The sequence below is a fragment of the Colobus angolensis genome, unplaced genomic scaffold, assembly GCF_000951035.1.
Source record: "Colobus angolensis palliatus isolate OR3802 unplaced genomic scaffold, Cang.pa_1.0 Scaffold552, whole genome shotgun sequence".
NCBI lineage: Eukaryota > Metazoa > Chordata > Mammalia > Primates > Cercopithecidae > Colobus > Colobus angolensis.
The window spans coordinates 334,332-356,433 of NW_012119066.1; the positions used below are offsets into that span (position 1 = coordinate 334,332).

At 43.7% G+C, this 22,102-nt stretch overlaps 1 protein-coding gene across 1 annotated transcript in view; it reads right to left on the reverse strand.

Annotated features, from left to right (window-relative positions):
- The window catches only part of SH3RF3 (SH3 domain containing ring finger 3), a gene marked incomplete at its 5' end in the record, with an annotated part of 373,789 nt that overhangs the window by 130,442 nt on the left and 221,245 nt on the right, over positions 1-22,102 (reverse strand). Inside the window, one exon of the mRNA XM_011961476.1 lies at positions 4,044-4,139. Coding sequence (XP_011816866.1) covers positions 4,044-4,139 — 96 coding nt within the window. The remainder of the gene's footprint in view (positions 1-4,043; positions 4,140-22,102) is intronic.

Genomic DNA, 22,102 nt, shown 5'->3' on the forward strand with positions numbered 1-22,102 from the left:
CCCGGCACTCATGCTACAGAGAGGGCAGAACTCTGGACGACAGAGTCCCTCGCCTGCCATCCTCCTGCGAGTTCACCCCACCCTGGCCCATTGAGGAGAAGAATTCCTCGGGTTGGCTCATCCTCACTCCCCTTAGAACAAGCACCTTCTGAAATTCTGAAAAACCTCAAGGACTAAAGACCCGGAAGGAAGGCCCTGTGGAGTGTCTGGATTTAATTCTTGTCCCATCCACTGGACTAGAGTTCCAGAGGGTGAGAGGCCCAGCCTGCTCCTCTCTGTGCCCGAGTGGACACTGGGGCAGGGTCAGCCTAGGCTCCTGGCAAGGGGTGCTGTCCAGCTGGCATCTGATGAACAGGTGTCAGGGAGATGTATCCTGGGTCATGGTGTGGGGACGGCTGCAGGAGAGTTTCTCACATCCTTTTGCAAAATGATGGGAGAAAAGGACAAGGAGGCCGGTTGCAGGGCATGGGACAGTGGCTGCAGCCGTGGGCAGAAGAGCTGGGCACGGAGTGAGGCATCTCTGGTGAGCACAGCACAGATGGGGTCAGTGCCCAGGGGCAGCAGGCCCAGCTCATGGGTGAATGAATGCCTGTGGCAGGTGGGCGCCAGGGGCTGTGGAGACAGGATTATTTCTATAGAACAGCAGAGGGAAATGTAGGTATGTCCAGGGCGGGCTCCACCTCCTCCAAAAGCAGCTGCAGCAGTGCAAGGCCAGGCGGGCTCCAGGCCAAGTGTGTGCCCTTCAGCTCACTGTGTCACTGGCAGGCCCAGGTGGAGATACAGCCATGGAGGGAGAGCACTGTGGAGGGCATACTCACATTTACTTTGTAAGATCCACCGTGGGCTTAGCGTCATGCCCTGCACCGCGCTGACGGCAGGCTGAGGCCAGGTGAGGCCAGGCAAGGTGGGAGTCCCTCAGTGAAGCCCACAGGGCAGCTGTGTGCTGGGCAGAACCCTGACAGGTGCCCGCGGATCCCAGCTGGAGCGGCTGTGGAGGACACCTTGGTGCAATCCAAGCTTAGTGAGCACGAAAGAAGATACCCTCTAGTGTGAGGCGACGGGTCTGCTGCATTCCTTCAAGCACCAGGGGACAAGCATCACTGGGACTGTGCCAGCGGACTGTGCCAGCTGCCTGCGCAGTAGCCCAAAACAGAAGCACCAGGCTCCCTCCTGGCAGGTGGGTCTGACTCTCTCAGGAACCCTGCCAAACACCCAAGCTTCCACCTCAAATGCCTGTGCGGCCTCCCAGAGGGAAGCAGTTTGGGCCAAACCAGGACTTTCTGATCCACCAGGATCCATGCGGTGTGTGGGGTGCATGCAGTAAGTACATAAGGAATGAAAAGTCCCAGGAAACACCTGTTCAGGCTGGTCTTCAGTGGCTGCTGAGAACCCCAGGGCCTGTGTCAGAGCTGAGGCCGCCAGGTTATGGGTGTGTGGCGTGGGGCCAGCACTGCATGGGCAGCCATCTCAGGAAGGGGCAGGAGGGGCAGTGGGGCCCCTGCCCAAGGATGCTCGGGGGGAGGTCTGCGTCTCTGATCCTCAAGGACAGTCCAGGGCTTCCTATCCAGGTGGGTGGAATGGGCTGTGCTCAAGAGTGGAGGCAGAACCTGTGAGTGGGTGCAAGGGCAGGTGGGGCTGTGGAGCCCTCCTCATGGCCCTGAGGGAGGAGGACTTTAAGGTGGCTTTCAGACCCACAGGCAGTCATGCCGCAGGTAGGCACAGATGCAACTGACTCCTCAGTTTGTCTCTGAGTGTGTCTGTGGAACCAGGAAGAGATGACAGCCTGCTGGACTGGGTCTCAGGCCTGAGCCCGCTTGCGGACTCCCAGTGGGGCCTGACAGCTTCTTCCACAGGAGGGGCTGAGGGGCCCAACGCAGGCTTCAGCCACCTCTGCTGCTGTCAGCTGCCTTGTAAGATCCTACCTGCCCTGTAAGATTTGCTTTTAGCTTTTGAAATTGCAGTTAGAAGTGCACAAACCTTAATGGGACATCATGTCACAGCTGCATAATCTGTGCAGCCGTCCCGAGATCAGGACATGAAACCTGTCTGCAGCCCAGAACCTCCTTACCTCTTCCGGTCAGAATCCCCAAGGTCACCACTGCTCTGACTTCTGTCACAACAGAGGAGTTCTGCCTGCTTTTGAACCTCCTGAAAACCCCATACAGCATATACTTTTACGTCTAACTTCTTTCAAAAACTTGTCTTGGAGATTTGTCTATGCCCTTAAAGGCATTACTCTTTCATTCACAGCCACAGTGGGCTAGCATCCCATTGTATGGATATACTGCATTTTCCTCAGCCCTCCCACTGTTGATGGACACTTGAGTGGTGTGCTGTTTGGGGCCATCGTAATGAAGTTTCTGTGAACATTCACGTATATCATGGGCATCCCAGTAAGATTCTGCCTGGAGAAAAAAGTCTCGCCGATAAAAAATGCCCAAGAACTCAAATTTCTGACTTCTGGACAGCACTGTCAGTGGTATTCAGGCATTAAGTTCTTTGGTCTTAAGCACCAGGACAGAAAAGCTGAAGCAAATGTGCAAATACATGGAAACTCACAAAGTGTTGAGGGCAGATGTGAATCTTACAGGAGAGTGTGTGTGTGCGAATCATCTGCCATGGCTGTGGGAGGGCCTCAGATGGCTCGAGCAGCACATTCAAACTAAATGTGCAAGAACTACTGGTCCCGAATATTTGGGGAAGAGGGTAAGAAATGAGAGACAAGGCTGCAAAACAGACTATGGCCTAACTAACTGCAAAGGGTTTTGAATACCACCCTAAAGCACTTGGACTTTATCCTGTAGGCAACGGGGAATTGACATGTTTTAAACAAACTAAGTATCTGCACACTGCGTGGTAGGTGTGGCAAAGTTGGCTGTGTCACCCGTGGGCTTTCGGTGCCAACTCTGAAGCCCTAAGTGTGTTAGACAGGGGGGACACATGGAGCCCAGCACTGAGCTGAGTAAACTGCAGTTCATTAGCCAGAGACAGTGGACAGGCAGGAGATGCTGTGAGGGCAGGAGAGCGAAGGGCCAGCTGAGTCTAGGGCCAAGAGGCCTGTGCTCCAACCCTGGTTCTGCCACTCCTCGGCTGTAGGACCTTGAAAATGCTACGTAACCTTTCTGCGCCTCTGCTCATCTGTAAAGCAGGGCCATTCACGGTTTTCACACGCCATTGTTGCTGAGAAGGTTAAATGATCTAGTACTTACAAGTGTCTGGCATACAACAAGCACTCAGGAAGCATCCACTGAAGCCCCTCTTATGGGACGACACTGGTGGTTACAGGAATGAAAGCATGCGGTCAGCTCACCAATGTGCACGTGTGGCCTTGCACTGACAAATGGCAGGCATACACGCCATAGGCAAATACTCCTACAAATACACACACACAGCCCAACGCTAGCAGGTGTTTTAAAGACACATGTGCTAAGATGCTCCCCGTGCAGCAGCTACCCTAAACGTACTCACTAGAAACCTGATGCTTTAGTTACAGAAAAGGGAAAGGAAATTCGTAGGTCTGGAATTAGCCTAAAAGCACCTTTGCTGTGGTGCCTCTCAGGCAGGGAAGTTGCTCAATAACCCAGAGTCCAAGGAGGACTTTGCAGACGGCCGGCAATGGTTCCTTCCAATCCGTGTGCAGTGGGAAGGGAAAATGCTGCCTTGGGACAGGATCTTCCCCTCTGGAGCTCATGAGAAAAGAGCAACTACACTTGTGGGGGTTTCAGAAACATGGGTGCCAGGCGCACGGGACCCTTGAGAAAACGGGGAAGGCGCACAAGGGGGCCCTGCTGTCACTGCCCACATGGTGAGACGATTTGCAGACAGGCCTGGGACAGACCATTCAAAACTGGCCAAGGCAGTGCTCACAGCACCGACCCCGTGAGGTGAATCAAAGACCACACACAGCAGCTCTCTGGCTAGAGGCTATTGTGGAGGATCCTCTTTCTCTCTCAGAAAACGGGTTTCAACGTCAGGTGACCCCGCTGTAGTGAAACAAGGGTGGGCAAGAAGGAGGCAAACGTGGGAGGGCGGCACAGTCTTACCTCCACGTACAGGAGCGGGAAGATCCCGACCTTGTCTCCCAGCATGCCTTCCGCCCAGTTCTCATCCACTCTCCTGAGCACCGTCAGAATCTCGTCCTGCAGTTCCGGGTCCAACGTGGACACAAGCACATGGACATACACATAATGCAAAAGGAAACAAGACGCTGGTTAGTACTGTGGAGGCTCGGAAGAGATTCCAAGGAATGTGTCCAAGAAGAGTGCATCATCCATGCAGGTATCTGACATCTTCACCCAGGAGCACCCTCTCTTTCTTTCTATTGTTTTGGAGGGAGGGGCGGAGTCTCGCTCTGCTACCCGGGCTGGAGTGCAGTGGCGCAACCTCAGCTCACTGCAGCCTCCGCCTCCCGGGTTCAAGCGATTCTCCTGTCTCAGCCTCCCGATTAGCTGGGATTACAGGCATGTACCACCAAACCCAGCTAATTTTTGTATTTTTTGGTAGAGACGGTGTTTCGCCATGTTGCCCAGGCTGATTCTGAACTCCTGAGCTCAGGCAATCTGCCCGCCTTGGCCTCCCAAAGTGCTGGGATTACAGGTGTGAGCCATTGCACCCGGCCAGAAACCTCTCTTTCTCACATGACTGATAATAGCTGCAAAAAGCCCCAAATGAGAAAGCCTGGCAATGTACCATACAGTTAGGACTTTAAAATGCAACTCCTATTATTTATTTAATGAAAAAAAATATTTGGAATAAAAATAAATTCAGCTAAGTAGAAAAGGCTTTAAGATTCTGGCTCCATCCAAGAACAACAACAACAAAAAAACCCCAATCCAACTACATTTATTTAGAGTCGTGGGCACATAAAGCTTTCAATAACCCTCTTAAATTCTTTGGAATATTAAACAATACCAAGTACAAATGCACAAAGTGGAAACAGATGGAAGGAGAAAGGAAGAGGCAGGGAGCAAGGAGGAAAGATGGGCTTTCGGCGGAGTTGAGACTGGGAGATGGGAAGTCATTGAGGAAGGAAATACTCAGGACGCTGTCACAGGTGCCAGGAGACACAGAGACAAAGGGCAGGATAGTGTGGGAAGGAGGGAGGGAGGGAGAGGAAAAGGACAGAGGAGAGATGCGGGCTCACAGGGGAACGTGACCAGAGAGGAGCCCTGGGGGAGGGAGATAACAGCTGCAGCAAATGTCATGAGAGACAGACAGGCGGGCGTGGTGGCTCACGCCTGTAATCACAGCACTTTGGGAGGCCAAGGTGGGTGGATCACCTGAGATCAGCAGTTTGAGACCAGCCTGATCAATATGGTGAAACTCAGTCACTACTAAAAACACAAAAATTAGCCGGGCATGGTGGTGCGTGCCTATAGTCCCAGCTACTTGGGAGGTTGAGGCAGGAGAATCTCTTGAACCCCAGAGGCAGAGGTTGCAGTGAGTTGAGATCGCACCTTTGCACTCCAGCCAGGGTGACAGAGCGAGACTCCATCTTAAAAAAAAAGAGAGAGAGAGAGAGACCACCACAGCAATGGCCTGGGCAAGATGGGTGTCACTCCAAGAGCCTTTGGTGAACCTCTGTTCCCTCCTCCAGAACCATCCTTCCTTTGGCAGCCAGATGCATCATGGAACGCTCCAAGGCCTGTCAGCCTACACTGCCCCTGTTATTTGTTCTCTGCTAGACCAGCTGGCCCATGTGTGACTTTAACAGGCTAGGGAGGAGATGGCCAAGAGTGGCCTCATGGAGAAGCCCGTCAGAGCTGAGTGTGCCACCCGCCTTCTCAAGGAGCCTCTGATGCTCTAATGCAAAGCAGCAATTCGGGACTTACAGGCCTCTTTTGGGGTCAGAGGAAGACATGTTTTAGGCTGGTGGGGTCCATGAAATCATCAGAGAAAACTGCTTCACCGGGAGCCGAGGGGGTCATAGGGTTTGGTGTCCATTCGAGGTGAGGCAGCATTGATCTAACAGAGCTGGACAACCCATCTGGGATCACACAGAAAGAGGGCAGGCCTGGCTCTGTGCTGGGAAGCTCCTCCCACACCTCTTCCAAACCGCCCTCTCCCAGGAGAACAAGTAGAGCGTGGGGGCCACCAGAGGCAGTCACAGCCCTCGCTTTCCCCATCCTCTCCCCCAAACCCCAGGTTCAAAAACACCCAAACTAAAAAGATTTATGACTTTACAATGCCACTTTTTCCAACTGACATAGGCTAGAAAACATAAAAAGCATTCTAAGAGTATCATATCACTTCACACGGCCCAAAAGTCAGCCTCAGGTCTGGGGGCATTTAGCAGAGCATCCCTCCAGCAATGCTCAGCTGTGAGTGTGGGGGGGCTTTTCTTTGTTTTCTTTTTACTTTTTTTTTTTGTTTGTTTTTTAGATGGAGTCTCGCTATGTCGCCAGACTGGAGTGCAATGGCCCAATCTTGGTTCACTGCAACCTCCGCCTCCTGAGTTCAAGCGATCCCCCTGTCTCAGCCTCCCGAGTAGCTGGGACTACAGGTGTGCACCAATACGCCCGGCTAATTTTTTTTTTTTTTTTTTTGTATTTCAGTAGAGATGGGGTTTCACCATGTTGGCCAGGATGGTCTCGATCTCCTGACCTCATGATCTGCCCACCTCGGCCTCCCAAAGTGCTCGGATTATGGGCGTGACCCACCACGCCCAGCCGAGTGTGGCAGGGGGGTGCTTTTCTAATCACCACAAGGGCACTAGAATGGAGCCCTGGCTTGGGGGAGGCAACCACAGAATGCTCCAGAACTCTTGTGACTGACTTGCCTCTCAAGTTCACCACCAGCAGAGACCCAAGAAATGACTGGCCCAGCTCAGATCAGCCTAAGGGCCTAAGGCTTCGCTGATCACATGAAGGGAGAGGTAACCAAAGGCTTCCCACACGTCAGAGCAGTCAGAACAGCAAAATATCATGAGATAGAAATTTAATTTTATAGAAATTAAAAACAAAAAGAAGAAAATACCAGATTAATTTTGTTTCTTTTTTTTTTTTTTTTTTTAAAGAAAATACCATGCTATCCACACTGGTATCTAACAGTGGTCTAGAAATTAGAGCCAAATAAATAGAAAAATAAGACAAGAAGTATAAATACTAGAAAGAAAGGTATATAATTCGACCTAGAAAAATACAGAAGCAAGTGAATATTAGAATAAGAATTTAAGAAAGGCTGCCAATTTTAGGATAAATACATAAAAACCACTGACTTTTTCATATACCAGCAATAATCAGTTAGAAAATGTGACTAAAATTGGCTAATCACTAAAAAAATAAAATTAGTTCTCTAATCCACTGTATATGCCAAAATTCATTCCATAAGATTTAAATTTGAATGTCCAAGAAGAAAATATGAATAGATGTTTAATCTTGAATGGGGGAATGTATTTCAAGGTATGATAACAAAGATTTGGCTACAGCAAAACTAAATACTTGATGTTAAAAATAGCAGAAACAAAGCAAAAAGGCAAATAAACTAGAAAATACTTGCAGGATACATGAGAGACAAAGGCTTAATGTCTTTACTATATAAAGACTTAAAAAAACAGTGGAAAGGCAGATAAATACCTTAGGAGAAAAACAGGCAAAGGCCAAAAATCAGGGAACTCTTGAAAGAAGAAAAACAAATTTCCATTAAACATATTTTAAAATGGCATACCTGGCCAATAATCAAAGAAACACAGTTTTAAACAGGAAGAGTCCCCTTTTGTTCCTTTTGCCTGTCAAATTAGCAATGAAAAACATAAAGCCAACTCACAGTGGTGGCCAGTATGCACGGAACAGGCATTTTCCCATTTTTGGTGGGGATATAAATGTAGGGCAGGCACTCTGGTGATTCCTATCAAATACCAAAGCCTTGGAAGCCTGTGCACCCTCTGAGCTAACAATGCCACTTCTAGGAACTGTATTCTAAGAAAAATCAAGTGTGCAGAAAGAATGTCACTGAAGACATTCATTACAGTGTTTGTTAAACTAGAGAAACACTAAAGACAAATGCAAAGCAAAAAGGGACGGGTTAAATAAATTACAGTATTGTGCATTTGATGGAATACACTCAGTTATTAAAAATGATATAGGAGAGAAATCATGGAAATTAAAAGAGAAATGTTAATATTAAATTCAAAAAACAGGCCAGGCACGGTGGCTCATGCCTGTAATCCCAGCACTTCGGGAGGCCGAGGTGGGCAGATCACCTGAGTTCAGGAGTTCAAGACCAGCCTGGCCGACATGGTGAAACTCTGTTTCTACTAAAAATACAAAAATTAGCCAGGCATAGTGCCATGTTCCTGTAGTCCCAGCTACTTGGGAGGCTGAGACAGGAGAATTGCTTGAATCCGGGAGGCAGAGGTTGCAGTGAGCTGAGATTTCGCCACTGCACTCTAGCTTGGGCGACAAGAGCAAGACTCCATCTCAAAAAATAATAATAATAATAAATAAAAAATTCAAAAAGCAGGATGGGCACAGTAGCTCAGACCTGTAATTCCAGTACTTTGGTAGGCCAGGGTAGGCAGATCACTTGGGGCCAGGAGTTCAAGACCAGTCTGGCCAACATGGCAAAACCCTGTCTCTATTAAAAAAAAAAAAAAACAGCAGGGCACAGTGGCATGTGCCTGTAATCCCAGCTGCTCTATAGGGTAAGGCACGAGAATCTCTTGAACCGGGAGACGAAGGTTGCCGTGAACCAAGATTGTGCCACTCCACTCCAGCTTGGGTGAGAGTGAGACTGTCCCAAAAAATAAAAAAATAAAATAAAATAAAATAAATTTAAAAAACGAATCCCAGTCCTGATCTCTGGTATTTCAGCTTACCTTCCACAAAGCAATCATTAATAAGTTTCTTTTTGTTTATTTATTTATATATTTTTGAGATGAGGTCTTGCTCTGTTGCCCAGGCTGGAGTGCAGTGGAACCATCACAGCTCACTGCAGCTTTGACCTTCCAGGCTCAAGTGATCCTCCCCACTCAGCCTCCTGAGTAGATGGGACCACAGGCATGTGCCACCACACACAGCTAATTTTGTTTATTATTATTTGTAGAGACAAGGTCTCACTATGCTGCTCAAGCTGGTCTCAAACTCCTGGGCTCAAGTGATCCTCCCACCTCAGCCTCCTAAAGTGCCGGGATTACAGGCATGAACCACCATGCGCAGCCAAAAAGTTTCTTGCATAGCCTTCCAGAAGTATAGAGATATTCTCCTTAAGTATGTATATATATACATGCACAAACATACATATCTTTTAGAAAGATATAAATGGTAGTGAACTCACCACACTTTTCTGTATCTTGCCTTTTTCCACTTAATTTAGTCTAAAGGTCATTTAGTGACAGTACATACAGATCTCCCTCACTAACTACACAGTGAAATTCCATTATATGAATGTACCATAATTTGCTTAGTGGACTTAATAGTTATTTTTAAATGAAAAAAGCAAAGTAAGATACAAACCCATTTGCATGGTGTCCATAAAGTGGAATGTCATCATTAATTTTACTATTTTTGGTTAAAATATTTTAAATATATATATATATATATATATACACACACACACACACACACACACACACACACACCTAGAAAAAGTTTGAAAATATATATGCCAAAATTTAAAGAATGGATAATTCTAGGAGATAGAAAAGGTAGAACACATTTATATTTATTTTTTTCTTTCCTATTTTTCAAATAATCTCAGTGAATACCAAGTATTTAATAGTTTCATAAGAGAATTGTCTCATATGCCCGAAAACAAATTCAGGAAGACAGCAATAAGCATGCAATTTTCTTGTGCTTCTAAATGACATGTATATTTCCACTCTGAAATTTTGTTAAATGTTGAAAACCCAAATATCAAAAATGTACTTTTCTTTTGTAAAGAAGTTGATTTCCAGGCAATGCCACAGTGAAAGGGATGGATACCTGCGATGGCAGGATCGTAGTTTACAAGTACAGTCGACAGCCGGGACCACGGATACATGCAAATTGTAAATTTCTATATTTAGGCTAAAAAAATTAAATAACATAAATGTTCCTTGATAAGAAGACGAATGAAGGCCGGGCGCGGTGGCTCAAGCCTGTAATCCCAGCACTTTGGGAGGCCGAGACGGGTGGATCATGAGGTCAGGAGATCGAGACCATCCTGGCTAACACGGTGAAACCCCGTCTCTACTAAAAAATACAAAAAACTAGCCGAGCGAGGCGGTGGGCGCCTGTAGTCCCAACTACTCGGGAGGCTGAGGCAGGAGAATGGGGTGAACCTGGGAGGCAGAGCTTGCAGTGAGCTGAGATTCGGCCACTGCGCTCCAGCCTGGGCGATAGAGCGAGACTCCGTCTCAAAAAAAAAAGACGAATGAAATAAAACAGTGTCTGGGGCTTTTAGTTAAATACAACCGCCACAGTAACTGTCATTAGGAGGTGGTTGCTAAAGCTGTATTAGCACACACACCATTCAATAAAGAAAGCTAATGGGGGGGTGTCCAGCTCCCAGTCTAGAATGTAAGAAGCTGAAAGTCACCACTCTATCTTAACAACGAGTAAAAAAGCTGAACAACCTGAAAAAGCAACTCTTCTTCTTAGATCTCTAAGAGAACTGAGGTCACAGGGCAAACTGCTGCCCCCCAAATTCAAGAGATCAATAGGGAAATACCAGAAATCCCCGAGCAGCAGCCTCCGTGGGAAGCAGTGCTGGGTTAGGAGAGCCTGAACTGTAAATGATGCGTGCTGGAGGTTCAGTGTGGACAGCCTGAGAGGTAAGAACTGCAGGGGCCCAGTCACTGGGGGGCCCCACACCTTTGTGAATTGTGCCTCAAGGAGCAGCTCCACTAAGTCTTCATAGCGAATATCAGAGAAAAATCCACTCATGCTTCTGGCAGGGGGAGGGGAAGAGGAACCACTGTGAAACATGCCAGAGCATTCTGTGCTCAATAAGATCCACATACAGGATAAACCAGTTAAACAGAGCCTCACCCATTGGGGTGTTGTGTGTGTGTGTGTGTGTGTGTGTGTGTGTGTGTTGAGACAGAGTCTCACGATCCTTCTGCCTCAGCCTCCTAAGTAGTTGGGATTATAAGTGTGCCACTACACTCAGTTCATTTTTGCATTTTTAGTAGAGATAAGGTTTCACCATGTTGGCCAGGCTGGTCTCGAATTCCTGACCTCAAGTCATCTGCCTGCCTTGGCCTCCCAAAGTGCTGAGATTACAGGCGTGAGCCACTACATCTGGCCCCCATTGGAGTTTTATGAGAGCCTTACCTACTGGGGCAAGGGAAATACCCAACTTCAGCCCACTGTAGCCATCCTGTCTCACCTATAGAGGAGTGGGGGAAACTGAGAAGCACTGGGGAAGTTCACAGGCCAGGGCCATAGGCTAGATGAAAGACTGAGACCTGATCCCAGGACTATAGAACATTTGTGGCCGCATGGCCCCCACAGCATCAAAGGCCCCCACAGCATTAAAGGCCTATTTACAGCAGTTCTGTTTACTGGTCCATCAGTCCTTCATGTCTGAAAATATCACAGGACATACTGAAAAGCAAAAAAAACGCCACAGTTTGAAGAGACGGAGCAAGCATCAGAACCAGACTGAGATGTGGCAACTGATGTTAGATTTGTAAGACCAGGGATACAAAACAACCATGATCTACATGCTAAGGGCTTCAATGCATGAACTAGACAGCATGTAAGAACAGATGGGCGATGTAAGCAAAGATAAAGAGCCAGAAAAGAAATGTTAGCAATCAAAAACACTGTAGCAGAAATGAAGAATGCCTTTGATGTGCTTGTTAGGAGACTGGACACAGCTGAGGAAAGACTCTCTGAGCTTGAGGATATCTCAATAGAAACCTCCACCATGGAAAAGCAAACAGGAAAAAAAAAAAAAAAAGATCATAATGGAACATCCAAGAACTGTAGGACAACTTCAAAGCAAGAATTGTGGGGCGATTATACATATGTAATAGGAATACTAGAAGGAGAAGAAAGAAAGGAACAGAAGGAATATTTGAAACAATAATAACTGAGAATTTCTCCAAATTACTCTCAGACACCAAACCACAGATCCAGGAAGCTCAGAGAACAACAGGCAGGATAGATGCCAGAAAAATGACACCTAGGAATAGCACTTTCAAACTACATAAAATAAAAGATAAAGAAAAAATCCTGAAAGAAGCCAAAGGGGAAAAAACACGTTACCTATAAAGGAGCAAAGGAAAAGAGTTACATTTGAATTTTCAAAAGAAAACGCAAGCAAGAGAGTGGAGTAAAATATTTAAGGTGTTGACAGAAGAAAAAACCTACCAACCTAGAATTCTGTACCCTGTGAAATTATCCTTCGAAAGTGAAGCATAAATAAAGATTTCTAAAACAAACAAGAATTGAGTGAATGCGTTGCCAGTAGGTGTGCCTTGCAAGAAATGTTTTTAAAAAGTTCTTTGGAGAGAAGGAAAATAATATAGATCAGAAATTCAGTCTACAGAAAGAAAGGCAATGCATCGGAGAAGGAATGGCAGTAAACTTAAAACTATTATTTTTGCTATTCTTAATTGATTTAACAAATAACTATTTAAAATAAAAACAATGTATTTGATCCTTTTATGCTTGTGTGTGTGTGTGTGTTATATATACTTACAATCCTCATGTACAAGAGAAATGAATGACAGCAACGATACAAGGAACAGGAGAGAGAAATAAATATTATTTTGTTATTACAAGTACTCATACTGCTTGCAAAGCAGCATAGAGTTATTTGAAAGTGGGCTTGAATTCATTGTAAATGAATATTGCAGACTCCAATGCAACCATTTAAAAAAGTAAAAAAAAGGTACAACTGATATGCTAAAAAAGAGAGAAAATAGAAAATTAAAAATGATCAATAAAAACCACAAAAGACAGAAAAAGAGTGAAAGACAGGAAAAGCAACAAAAAACAAGGGCAGGCCGGGCGCGGTGGCTCAAGCCTGTAATCCCAGCACTTTGGGAGGCCGAGACGGGTGGATCACGAGGTCAGGAGATCGAGACCATCCTGGCTAATATGGTGAAACCCCGTCTCTACTAAAAAATACAAAAAACTAGCCGGGCACGGTGGCGGGTGCCTGTAGTCCCAGCTACTCGGGAGGCTGAGGCAGGAGAATGGCGTAAACCCAGGAAGCGGAGCTTGCAGTGAGCTGAGATCCGGCCACTGCACTCCAGCCTGGGTGGCAGAGCGAGACTCTGTCTCAAAAACAAAACAAAACAAAAAAAAAAAAGGGCAACAAATATAATAAAATAATGCAAATATGGTCAAATTTAACCTGACTCTATCACACATCACTTTGAAAATACACAGATTAAATATACAAATTAAAAATTTTAAATTGATAAAAAAAGACACGACTATATGTTGTTTAAGAAACCCACTTTAAATATACGTATACACACAAGTAGATTAACAGCAAATGAATGAAGCAAGAGGTAACATGCTAACACTAATCGAAAGATATTCATATTAATTTCAGACAAAACAGACTTCAGAGTGAGAAAAGTTATCAGAATAAATAGGGGCATTACATAATGACAAAGGGGTCAATTCTCCAAGAAGACATAATAATCCTTACATTACATGCACCTAACAACAGTGTCAAAATACGTGATGCAAAAACTGACAAAAGGAGAAGTAGTTGAATCCAATACTACAGCTGGAGACTTTAACAACCAGAAATGGACAGAGACAGCAAGCAGAAAATCAGTAAGGATATAACTGAACTTAATAGCACTTAGTGGCACCATCAACCTACTGGATACAATTGACATCCATAGACTATTTCATCCAACAACAGCAGATTACACATTCTTCTCAAGCCCACAGGGAACATTCACCAAGATAGACCATATTCTGGTCCACAAAACACACCTTAACAAATTTAAACAAATAGAAATCATACAATGTCTACTCTCAGACCATAATGGCTTTAAATTAGAAATCCATAATACAGAGTAGCTGTAAATCCCAAAATACTTGGAGATTTAACAACATACTTCCAAATAACACTTGGGTCTTAGAAAAACTCTCAAGAGAAATTTAAAAAATATTTTGAACTGAATAAAAATGAAGATGTAATTTACCAACATTTGTGAGATGCTGCAAAAGTAGTGCTTAGAGGGAAATTTATAGCACTGAATGCACTGATTAGAAAAGAAGGAAGATCTAAAATAAATAATCTAAATCTCCACTTTAGGACACTAAGAAAAAAAAGAGCAAATTAAATAAAAAGAAGAAATAAAAGAAATAAAAGAAGAAATCAATGAAAATGAAAACAGAAAAGCAATAGAGAAAAATCAATGAAACAAAAAAGATCAATAAAAATCATATGCTTCTAGCCAGCAAACTACAAAACACAGAGGAAACAAATTACTAATATCAGGAATAAAAGAGGGGGCATCCCTCTATGTCCCATGGATGTTAAAAAAAAAAGGAATATTATGAATAATGCTATGCCCACAGATTTGATAACCCAGATTGTTGGGAGCAGGTCCCCCCAAATCTGGCCATAAACTGGCCTCAAGACTGGACATAAACAAAATCTCTGCAGCACTGTCACATGTTCATAATGGCCCTAATGCCCGCGCTGGAAGGTTGTGGGCTTACGGGAATGAGGGCAAGGAACATCAGGCCCGCCCAGGGCAGAAAACCGCTGAAAAGCATTCCTAAGCCACAAACAATGGCATGAGCGGTCCGTGCCTTAAGAGCATGTTCCTGCTGCAGTTAACTAGCCCAACCTATTCCTTTAATTCAGCCCATCCCTTCATTTCCCATAAGGGATACTTTTAGTTAATCTAATATCTATAGAAACAATGCTAATGATGGGTTTGCTGTTAATAAATATGTGGGTAAATGTCTGATCAGAGTTCTCAGCTCTGAAGGCTGTGAGACCCCTGATTTCCCACTTCACACCTCTATATTTCTGTGTGTGTGTCTTTAATTCCTCTAGCATTGCTGGGTTAAGATCTCCCCGACCACGCTGGTCTCAGCACCAGATGAAATGGAACAATTCCTTAAAAGACCATCTGCTAAAATTCATACAAGAAGAAATAGATAATTCAACAGGCCTTTAGCTATTAAAGAAACTGAGTAACACTTTGGGAAGCTTAGGTGGGCGGATCATTTGAAGTCAGGAGATCAAGACTAGCCTGACCAACATGGTGAAACCCCATCTCTGCTAAAAATAAAAAGAAATTAGCCAGGCATGGTGGTGCATGCCTGCAGACCCAGCAACTTGGGAGGCTGAGGCAGGAAAATCACTTGAACCAGGGAGGCAGAGGTTGCAGTGAGCCAAGATCATGGCACTGCACTCCAGCCTAGGCAACAGAGTGAGACTCTATTTTAAAAAAAGAAACTGAATAAATAACAAATAAACTTTAAAAACAGAAAGCACCAGGCCCAGATAAGTTCACTAGTGAGTTCTACCAAACATATAAATGAAGAAATTATACCAATTCTCTACAATCTCTTTCACTTCTGAAAGAAATGAAAAGAATACTTTGCAGAAAGAATACTTCCTAACTTCTATGAGATTAATGTTACCCTAATACCAAAGCAGACAAAGCCATTGCAAGAAAAGAAAATTACAAACCTATATATCTCATAAACATAAATGCAAATATCCTCAACAAAATATTAGAAAATTTAATCCAACAAGGTATAAGACGAATTACATACCACAGCCAAGTGGAATTTATCCCCAGTATGCAAGGCTGGCTCAACATTTTTTTTTTTTTTTTTTTGAGATGGAGTCTTGCTCTATTGCCCAGGCTGGAGTGTGGTGGCACAATCTCAGCTCACTGCAACCTCCGCCTCCTGGGTTCACACCATTCTCCTGCCTCAGCCTTCCGAGTAGCTGGGACTATAGGTGCTCACCACTACGCCCAGCTAATTTTTTGTATTCTTTAGTAGAGACGGGGATTCACTGTGTTAGCCAGGATGGTCTCGATCTCCCAACCTCATGATCCACCCGCCTTGGCCTCCCAAAGTGCTGGGATTACAGGCATGAGCCACCGTGCCCGGCCGCTGGCTCAACATTTAAAAGTCAATAAATGTAATCTATCATATCCACAGGCTAAGGAAGAAAAATCACATGCTCATATTAATAAATAAAGAAAAAGTTTTTAACAAAATCCAATACGCATTCATAACAAAAACTCTCAGTAAACTAGAAACAGAGAGGAACTTCTTCAATTTGATAAAGAATATCTACAAATAACCTACAGTTCACCTTAATTATGAGAAGCTTAATGGTGAGAAACTTTAAACTTTCCAACTAAGATCGAGAACAAGGCAAGAATGTACTCTCTGCCCCTGCTTTTTAACATCATATTAAAAATACTTGATAATACAATAAGACAAGGAAAGGGAATAAAAAGTGTACGAATTGGGGGGGAAGAAATAAAACTGTCTTTGTTTACAGATGACATGATCACCTATTTAGAAAATCTGAAAGAACCAACTGAAGAACTTCTAGAACTAATACTTGATTATAGCAAGGTTGCAGGATACAAGGTTAATATGCAAAAGTCAATTGCTTTCCTATATACAGGCTGAGTATCTTTTATTTGAAATGCTTGAGATACAAACATATTTTGGACTTCAGATGTTTTCAGATTTTGGAATATTTGCATATAACATAATGAGACATCTTGGGTATGGGACCCAAGTCTAAACACAAAATTCATTTGTGTTTTATATACACCTTATACACATAACCTGAAGGTAATTTTATATAACATTTTAATAATTTTGTGCATGCAACAAAGTTTGTATACATCCAGCCTACAGAAAGCAAAGGGTGTCACCCATGTGGACCATCTGTGGTTGTTGTGGTATCAGCCTCACTTCTGACTCTGGATTTATATGCTACCAATAAGCAATCCTACTCTTACAATTATTCACACATACATATTTAGCAGTAAAAAATAGGACACATTAATACAGTAAAAAAATTACATGTTCAGAGTAACTAAGCAGCACAGCAGCCCCTCCAGAATACCTGTATCAGCTGTTAAACAACAGCAACAACAAACAATAGCAGGCTTTCATCTCCACCTATGATGCTGTACTTTGATTAAAAGGTAAGTGTATACTTTATTTTATTTTATTTTTTGGTGCAAGGAAACATCAGAAGTGGTTAAGGGACCAGGAAGTGGGTCCTCTGTGGATGAGGAGACATTCTGCTGGATGGCTTTTAAAAATATTTTTTTCCAGAATCATCTGCCTCATCAACAATGGTCATAGAAATCTCTCCTTGCACATGGAGAACCTGCCATTGGCATGTGTAGCTACACATGTGTCATTTTATGACCCTTTATGGTTGTGCTTGCATGGGGGAATCTGGGCATGTGTGGAAAATAAATATCACAGCTGAAGGGGCCTGGGAGGGCCTTTTTTCCCTTGAGAATGCTGAAGAAACTGTGTGTTGTGTGTCTTCATTTTGACTACAACCCATTACATAAGGTCAGGTGTGGAATATTCCACCTGCAGCATCATGTTGGTGCTCAAAAAATTTTGGATTGTGGAGCATTCTGGATTTCAAATTTCCAGATTAGTGATGCTCAACCTGTACCAGGAATGGACAAATGAAATTTAAAAGTTAAAACATGATACAATTTACATTAGATACAAATGTAAATGGTATCATGAAATACTTAGATACAAATGAAATACTTAAGTATAAATGTAACAGAACATGTGCAAGATGTATATAGGGAAAACTAAAAATCTCAGATGGAAGAAATCAAAGGAGAACTAAACAAATAGCTATTTCATGTTCATGGATTGGAAGTCTCAATATTGTCAAGATGTCAGTTCTTTTCAACTGTTGTATAGATTTAACACAATCTCAATCAAAATACCAGCAAGTTCTTTTGTGAATATTGACAAACTGATTCTAAAGTTTATATGGAGAGGCAAGAGACCTAGAATAGCCAACAAATACTGAAGGAGAAGAATGACGGCCAACATTACATGACTTCAAGATCGAAAAAAAAGTTACAGTAATGAAGACAGTCTGTTATTGGCAATACAACAGACAACTAGAACAACGGAATGGAAGAGAGCACCCCAGAAATAGACCCACATAAATACAGTCAGCTGATCTTTGACAAGGGAACAAAGACAATACAATGGAGAAAAGATAGTTTTTAAAATAAACAGTGGCAGGAAAACTAGACATCCACATGCAAAAAAATCTAGAAATAAACATTCCACCCCTTACAAAAATGAACTCAAAATAGATCATAGACCTAAATGTAAAATATAAAACTACAAAACTCCTAGACTATAATGTAGGAGAAAATCTAGATGACCTTGGGTTTGGCAATGACTTTTTGGATACACCACGAAAAGCATGATCCACAAAAGAAATAATTGGTAAGTTATACTTCATTAAAATTAGTAATTTGTACTCTGCAAAAGATACTGTCAAGATCATGAGAAGACAAGCTACAGACTGGGAGAAAATATTATCAAAAGACAACTACAATAAAGGATTACTATGGAAAATACACAAAAAACTCTTAACACTCAACAATAAGAAAACAGTCTGATTGAATGGTGAGTCAAAGACTTTCACCAAAGACGACACTTCACCAAAGAAGATACACAGGTAGTAAACAGGAATGTGAAAATATGCTGCACATCATTTGTCATCAGGGAAATGCAAATTAAAACTACAATGAGATACATAGTGAGATATACAGAGAGTATAGTGTGTAGTGTGTTGATGAGGATGTGGAGCAACAGGAACGCTCATTCACGGCTGGCAGAAACGCAAAATGGCACAGCAATTTTGGAACACAGTTTGGAAATTTCTTACAAAACTAGGCATGCTTTTACTATGCCAACTAGTAATCACACTCCTTGGTATTTATCCAAAGGAGCTGAAAGCTTATGTCCACACAAAAACCTGCATATGGATGTTTAGAGTGGCTTTATTAGTAATTACCCAAACATGGAAGTAACCAAGATGTCGTTTAGTAGGTGAATGGATAAACAAACTGTGGTACATCCAGATAATGACATACTACTCAATGATAAAAAAGGAAATGAGCTATTAAGCTATGAAAAGACATGGAAGGACCTTAAATGCAAATTGCTAAGTGAAGGCAACCATTATGAAAAGGCTATGCATTGTATGATTTCAACCGTATGACATTCTGGGAAAGGAAAAAATATGAAAGCAGTAAAAAGGTCAGTGGTTGCCAGGGGTGGTGGAGGAGGGACGGATGGATAGGCAGGTCAGAGGATTTTCAGGGCAGTGAACCTACTTTGGGCCTATAATGGCAGATACATGACATTGTGCATTTGTCCAAATCAGTAGACTCTGCACCAAGAGTGACTATAGGCTTAGAGTAATAACGATGTGTCAATATAGGCTCATTGATTGTAATAAATGCACCACTCTGGTGGGTCATGTTGACAATGGGGGAGGCTGTGCATGTGGGGGCAGGGGTTTATGGGAAATCTCTGTATCTTCTGCTCAATTTTGCTGTGAACTTAAAACTGCTCTAAAAACGTAACACTTATTCTTTAAAAACCTAAAATAGCACCATACAGCAATGAAAATGAGCAAACTACAGTGCCCTACAACAACATGGGTATAGCTCACAAATATTAAACCGAGAGAAAGCAAAGTTGGACACAAAAATAAATCCTGCATGATTCCTTGATCTGAAGTTCAAGAGCAAACACAACTCATCTGCAGTGTTGGTAGACATGCGGTGAGGGCGGGCTGGTAACTGTCAGAGGCACAGGAGCCCCAGTATCCATCATTTCATCACTAGGTAAGAATATATTCTGTTTGTGACAATCATCAAGCTGCATAATTATGATTAGTGAACTTTCTGGTATGTTATATATAATTATTAAATATATATTATATATAACATAATAAAAAAAATTTTTTTTTAAAGGTAACAGTCTATCCGGTACAGACAAGCGACAGCATGCCTTGAATGTTGCATCCAGTGCTAGCATGTCTCTACAGGACATCTGTGCTGCAGAAGTGGACCATCGTGGGAACAGTCCAGAACCAAGTCATGGCAAGCCAGGGAAGGAGGTGGGATGGCTCAGCCTGGGAAGTGACAGTGCTGTGGGGGCCATGATCATGTCTTTAAGCTCTGACATCATTACCATGCTGAAGAACCAGGCTTATTTTCAGTCACCCAGGAGGGTGGGATTTGCACCAAGGACCCCATGTTATTGCGATGTGGGCAGGCTCCCTGTGAGGCAGGGCTGTCCAAAGATGGGTGTGCTTCACAGGCCAGGAGTTGGCCATCACTCCTAGTGTTCAGCAGGGTCAGGTTGCTCCTCATCACGCCACCAATACATTCGAGCATCTCCTAAGTGCCAAGCCCTGGGAGTGGCCTTTGGCTGAGGAAGAAACTATCCTCTCCCAAGGAGGAGGAGGGGACCTGCTGGTAAAGAGAAGGTCAGCATCTGGTACTGTGAAAGCACATTAAAACCCCACCAGGCTGCAATATGTGGCGTCTAAAACCCAAGCATGTCAAGTGTTGTCCTACTGTGAGATTAGTGAATGAGCAATGGACCCTGCCACGGCTTCATCTGGCTAGAGAGACAAGTCCCACATAGACCTAGCTGCAGTATGGTGGCACCTGGTAGCAGGTGTCTGTTCTGGTTCAAGTATCAATGGGGGAAATTCTGGTTTCTGTGGTTGTCTGGGACCTCAGGAGGGCGATGGGATCCAGAATGTTCGTATTTAGTTGGCACTCATTACGGTGTAGAGACCAGGCTGGGAGAATACTGGGGTGCAGGGAGTCAGTCACTCCCTGTACCTAAAAATCCTTAATTAAGAATGTCAAGGAAGGCTTCCCCAGCTTTGCCTCTAACCCCAACTTCCACGATAATTACAACCCCCAAAGAGGAATGGTTGAGTGCTGGGCAATGAAGACATTCACTGTAGCATGTTAGGGCTACCAGCATAAATCTGGTGTGTTCTGGAAACAATAATGATTCTCCACCCCAATGCAGGACCAGGGAACCAATGGCAACTTTTCATGGCTAGATCACAACAGCTCTCTGATTTGTCCTCATGTTAAAAAAACCTGGAGCCACTGCTTTCAGAAGGACAAGGAAGGAGGAAATACCTGCTTCACAGACTCATTAGTATATGGAGAAATATCCCTCCTCAAAATACCAAATGGGCTTTGTATGTGAAGATGGCAAGACTGATCCACATGGGCTGACCTGAGTGTTAAGTTGCTGCTTCACAGAGGACAGCATCCCCAGGCTCTCCACTCACTGTCTCCCAACAGATGCACACTCAATACCAGAGGCTCCCAATGTCCAAAGAGGAAAGCCATGCGGAAGGGAGCACACAGGGACAACACCTGTGTCCTTGGCCCTGATAGTACTGTGCTCTGTCACAGGTCAGGAACGTTTTCTACAAAGAGCCAGAGACATTTCAAGAGTTGTCGGTCAATTACTCAACCCTCCTTTGTAGCATGACAGCAGTTATAGACAACACATACATGAATTACGGCTGTGTACCAATAAAACTTTATTTGCAAAAACAGTTGGCAGACAGGATTTGGCCAGAGAGTCCTAGTCCACCAACCCTTGCTTGATGCAGATGAGTGAACTAAACCAAACCAGAAACCACAGGTATCACCAAGAGTCAGATGAGGCAGACAAGTTTCTGGGCCAATATGGCAGCATTCAAGAATTTTATGAATGAAACTTGTTTCCACAACATGGTTTCTCTTTCAGATACAAAGCTCAATTTCATTTACAGGTTTCATGCCAAGTGCTCATTACTCACTGTGGGCCCGTAGACTTCCATATGCTGTTTTCCCTATTCCCTGGTATTTCCAACTTTTGAAAATACACCAAATGCTGTTACCATACGGCAGTGGCTCTCCTTTGTATTCAGGTGGTCTCAGGGTGGTCCTAAATGATTGTAAGTCTGAGCTATGAACATAAAGTGGTTATTAAAAAACTATATCGCCTTTCTTCCTAAGGCTTGGTAAATAATACATTCGCAAAGGATTCAGGTGACATGGTAGGACCTGCCATCTACAAGGGGTCTTTAAAGTGCATTTTAAACTCACTTACTGGCC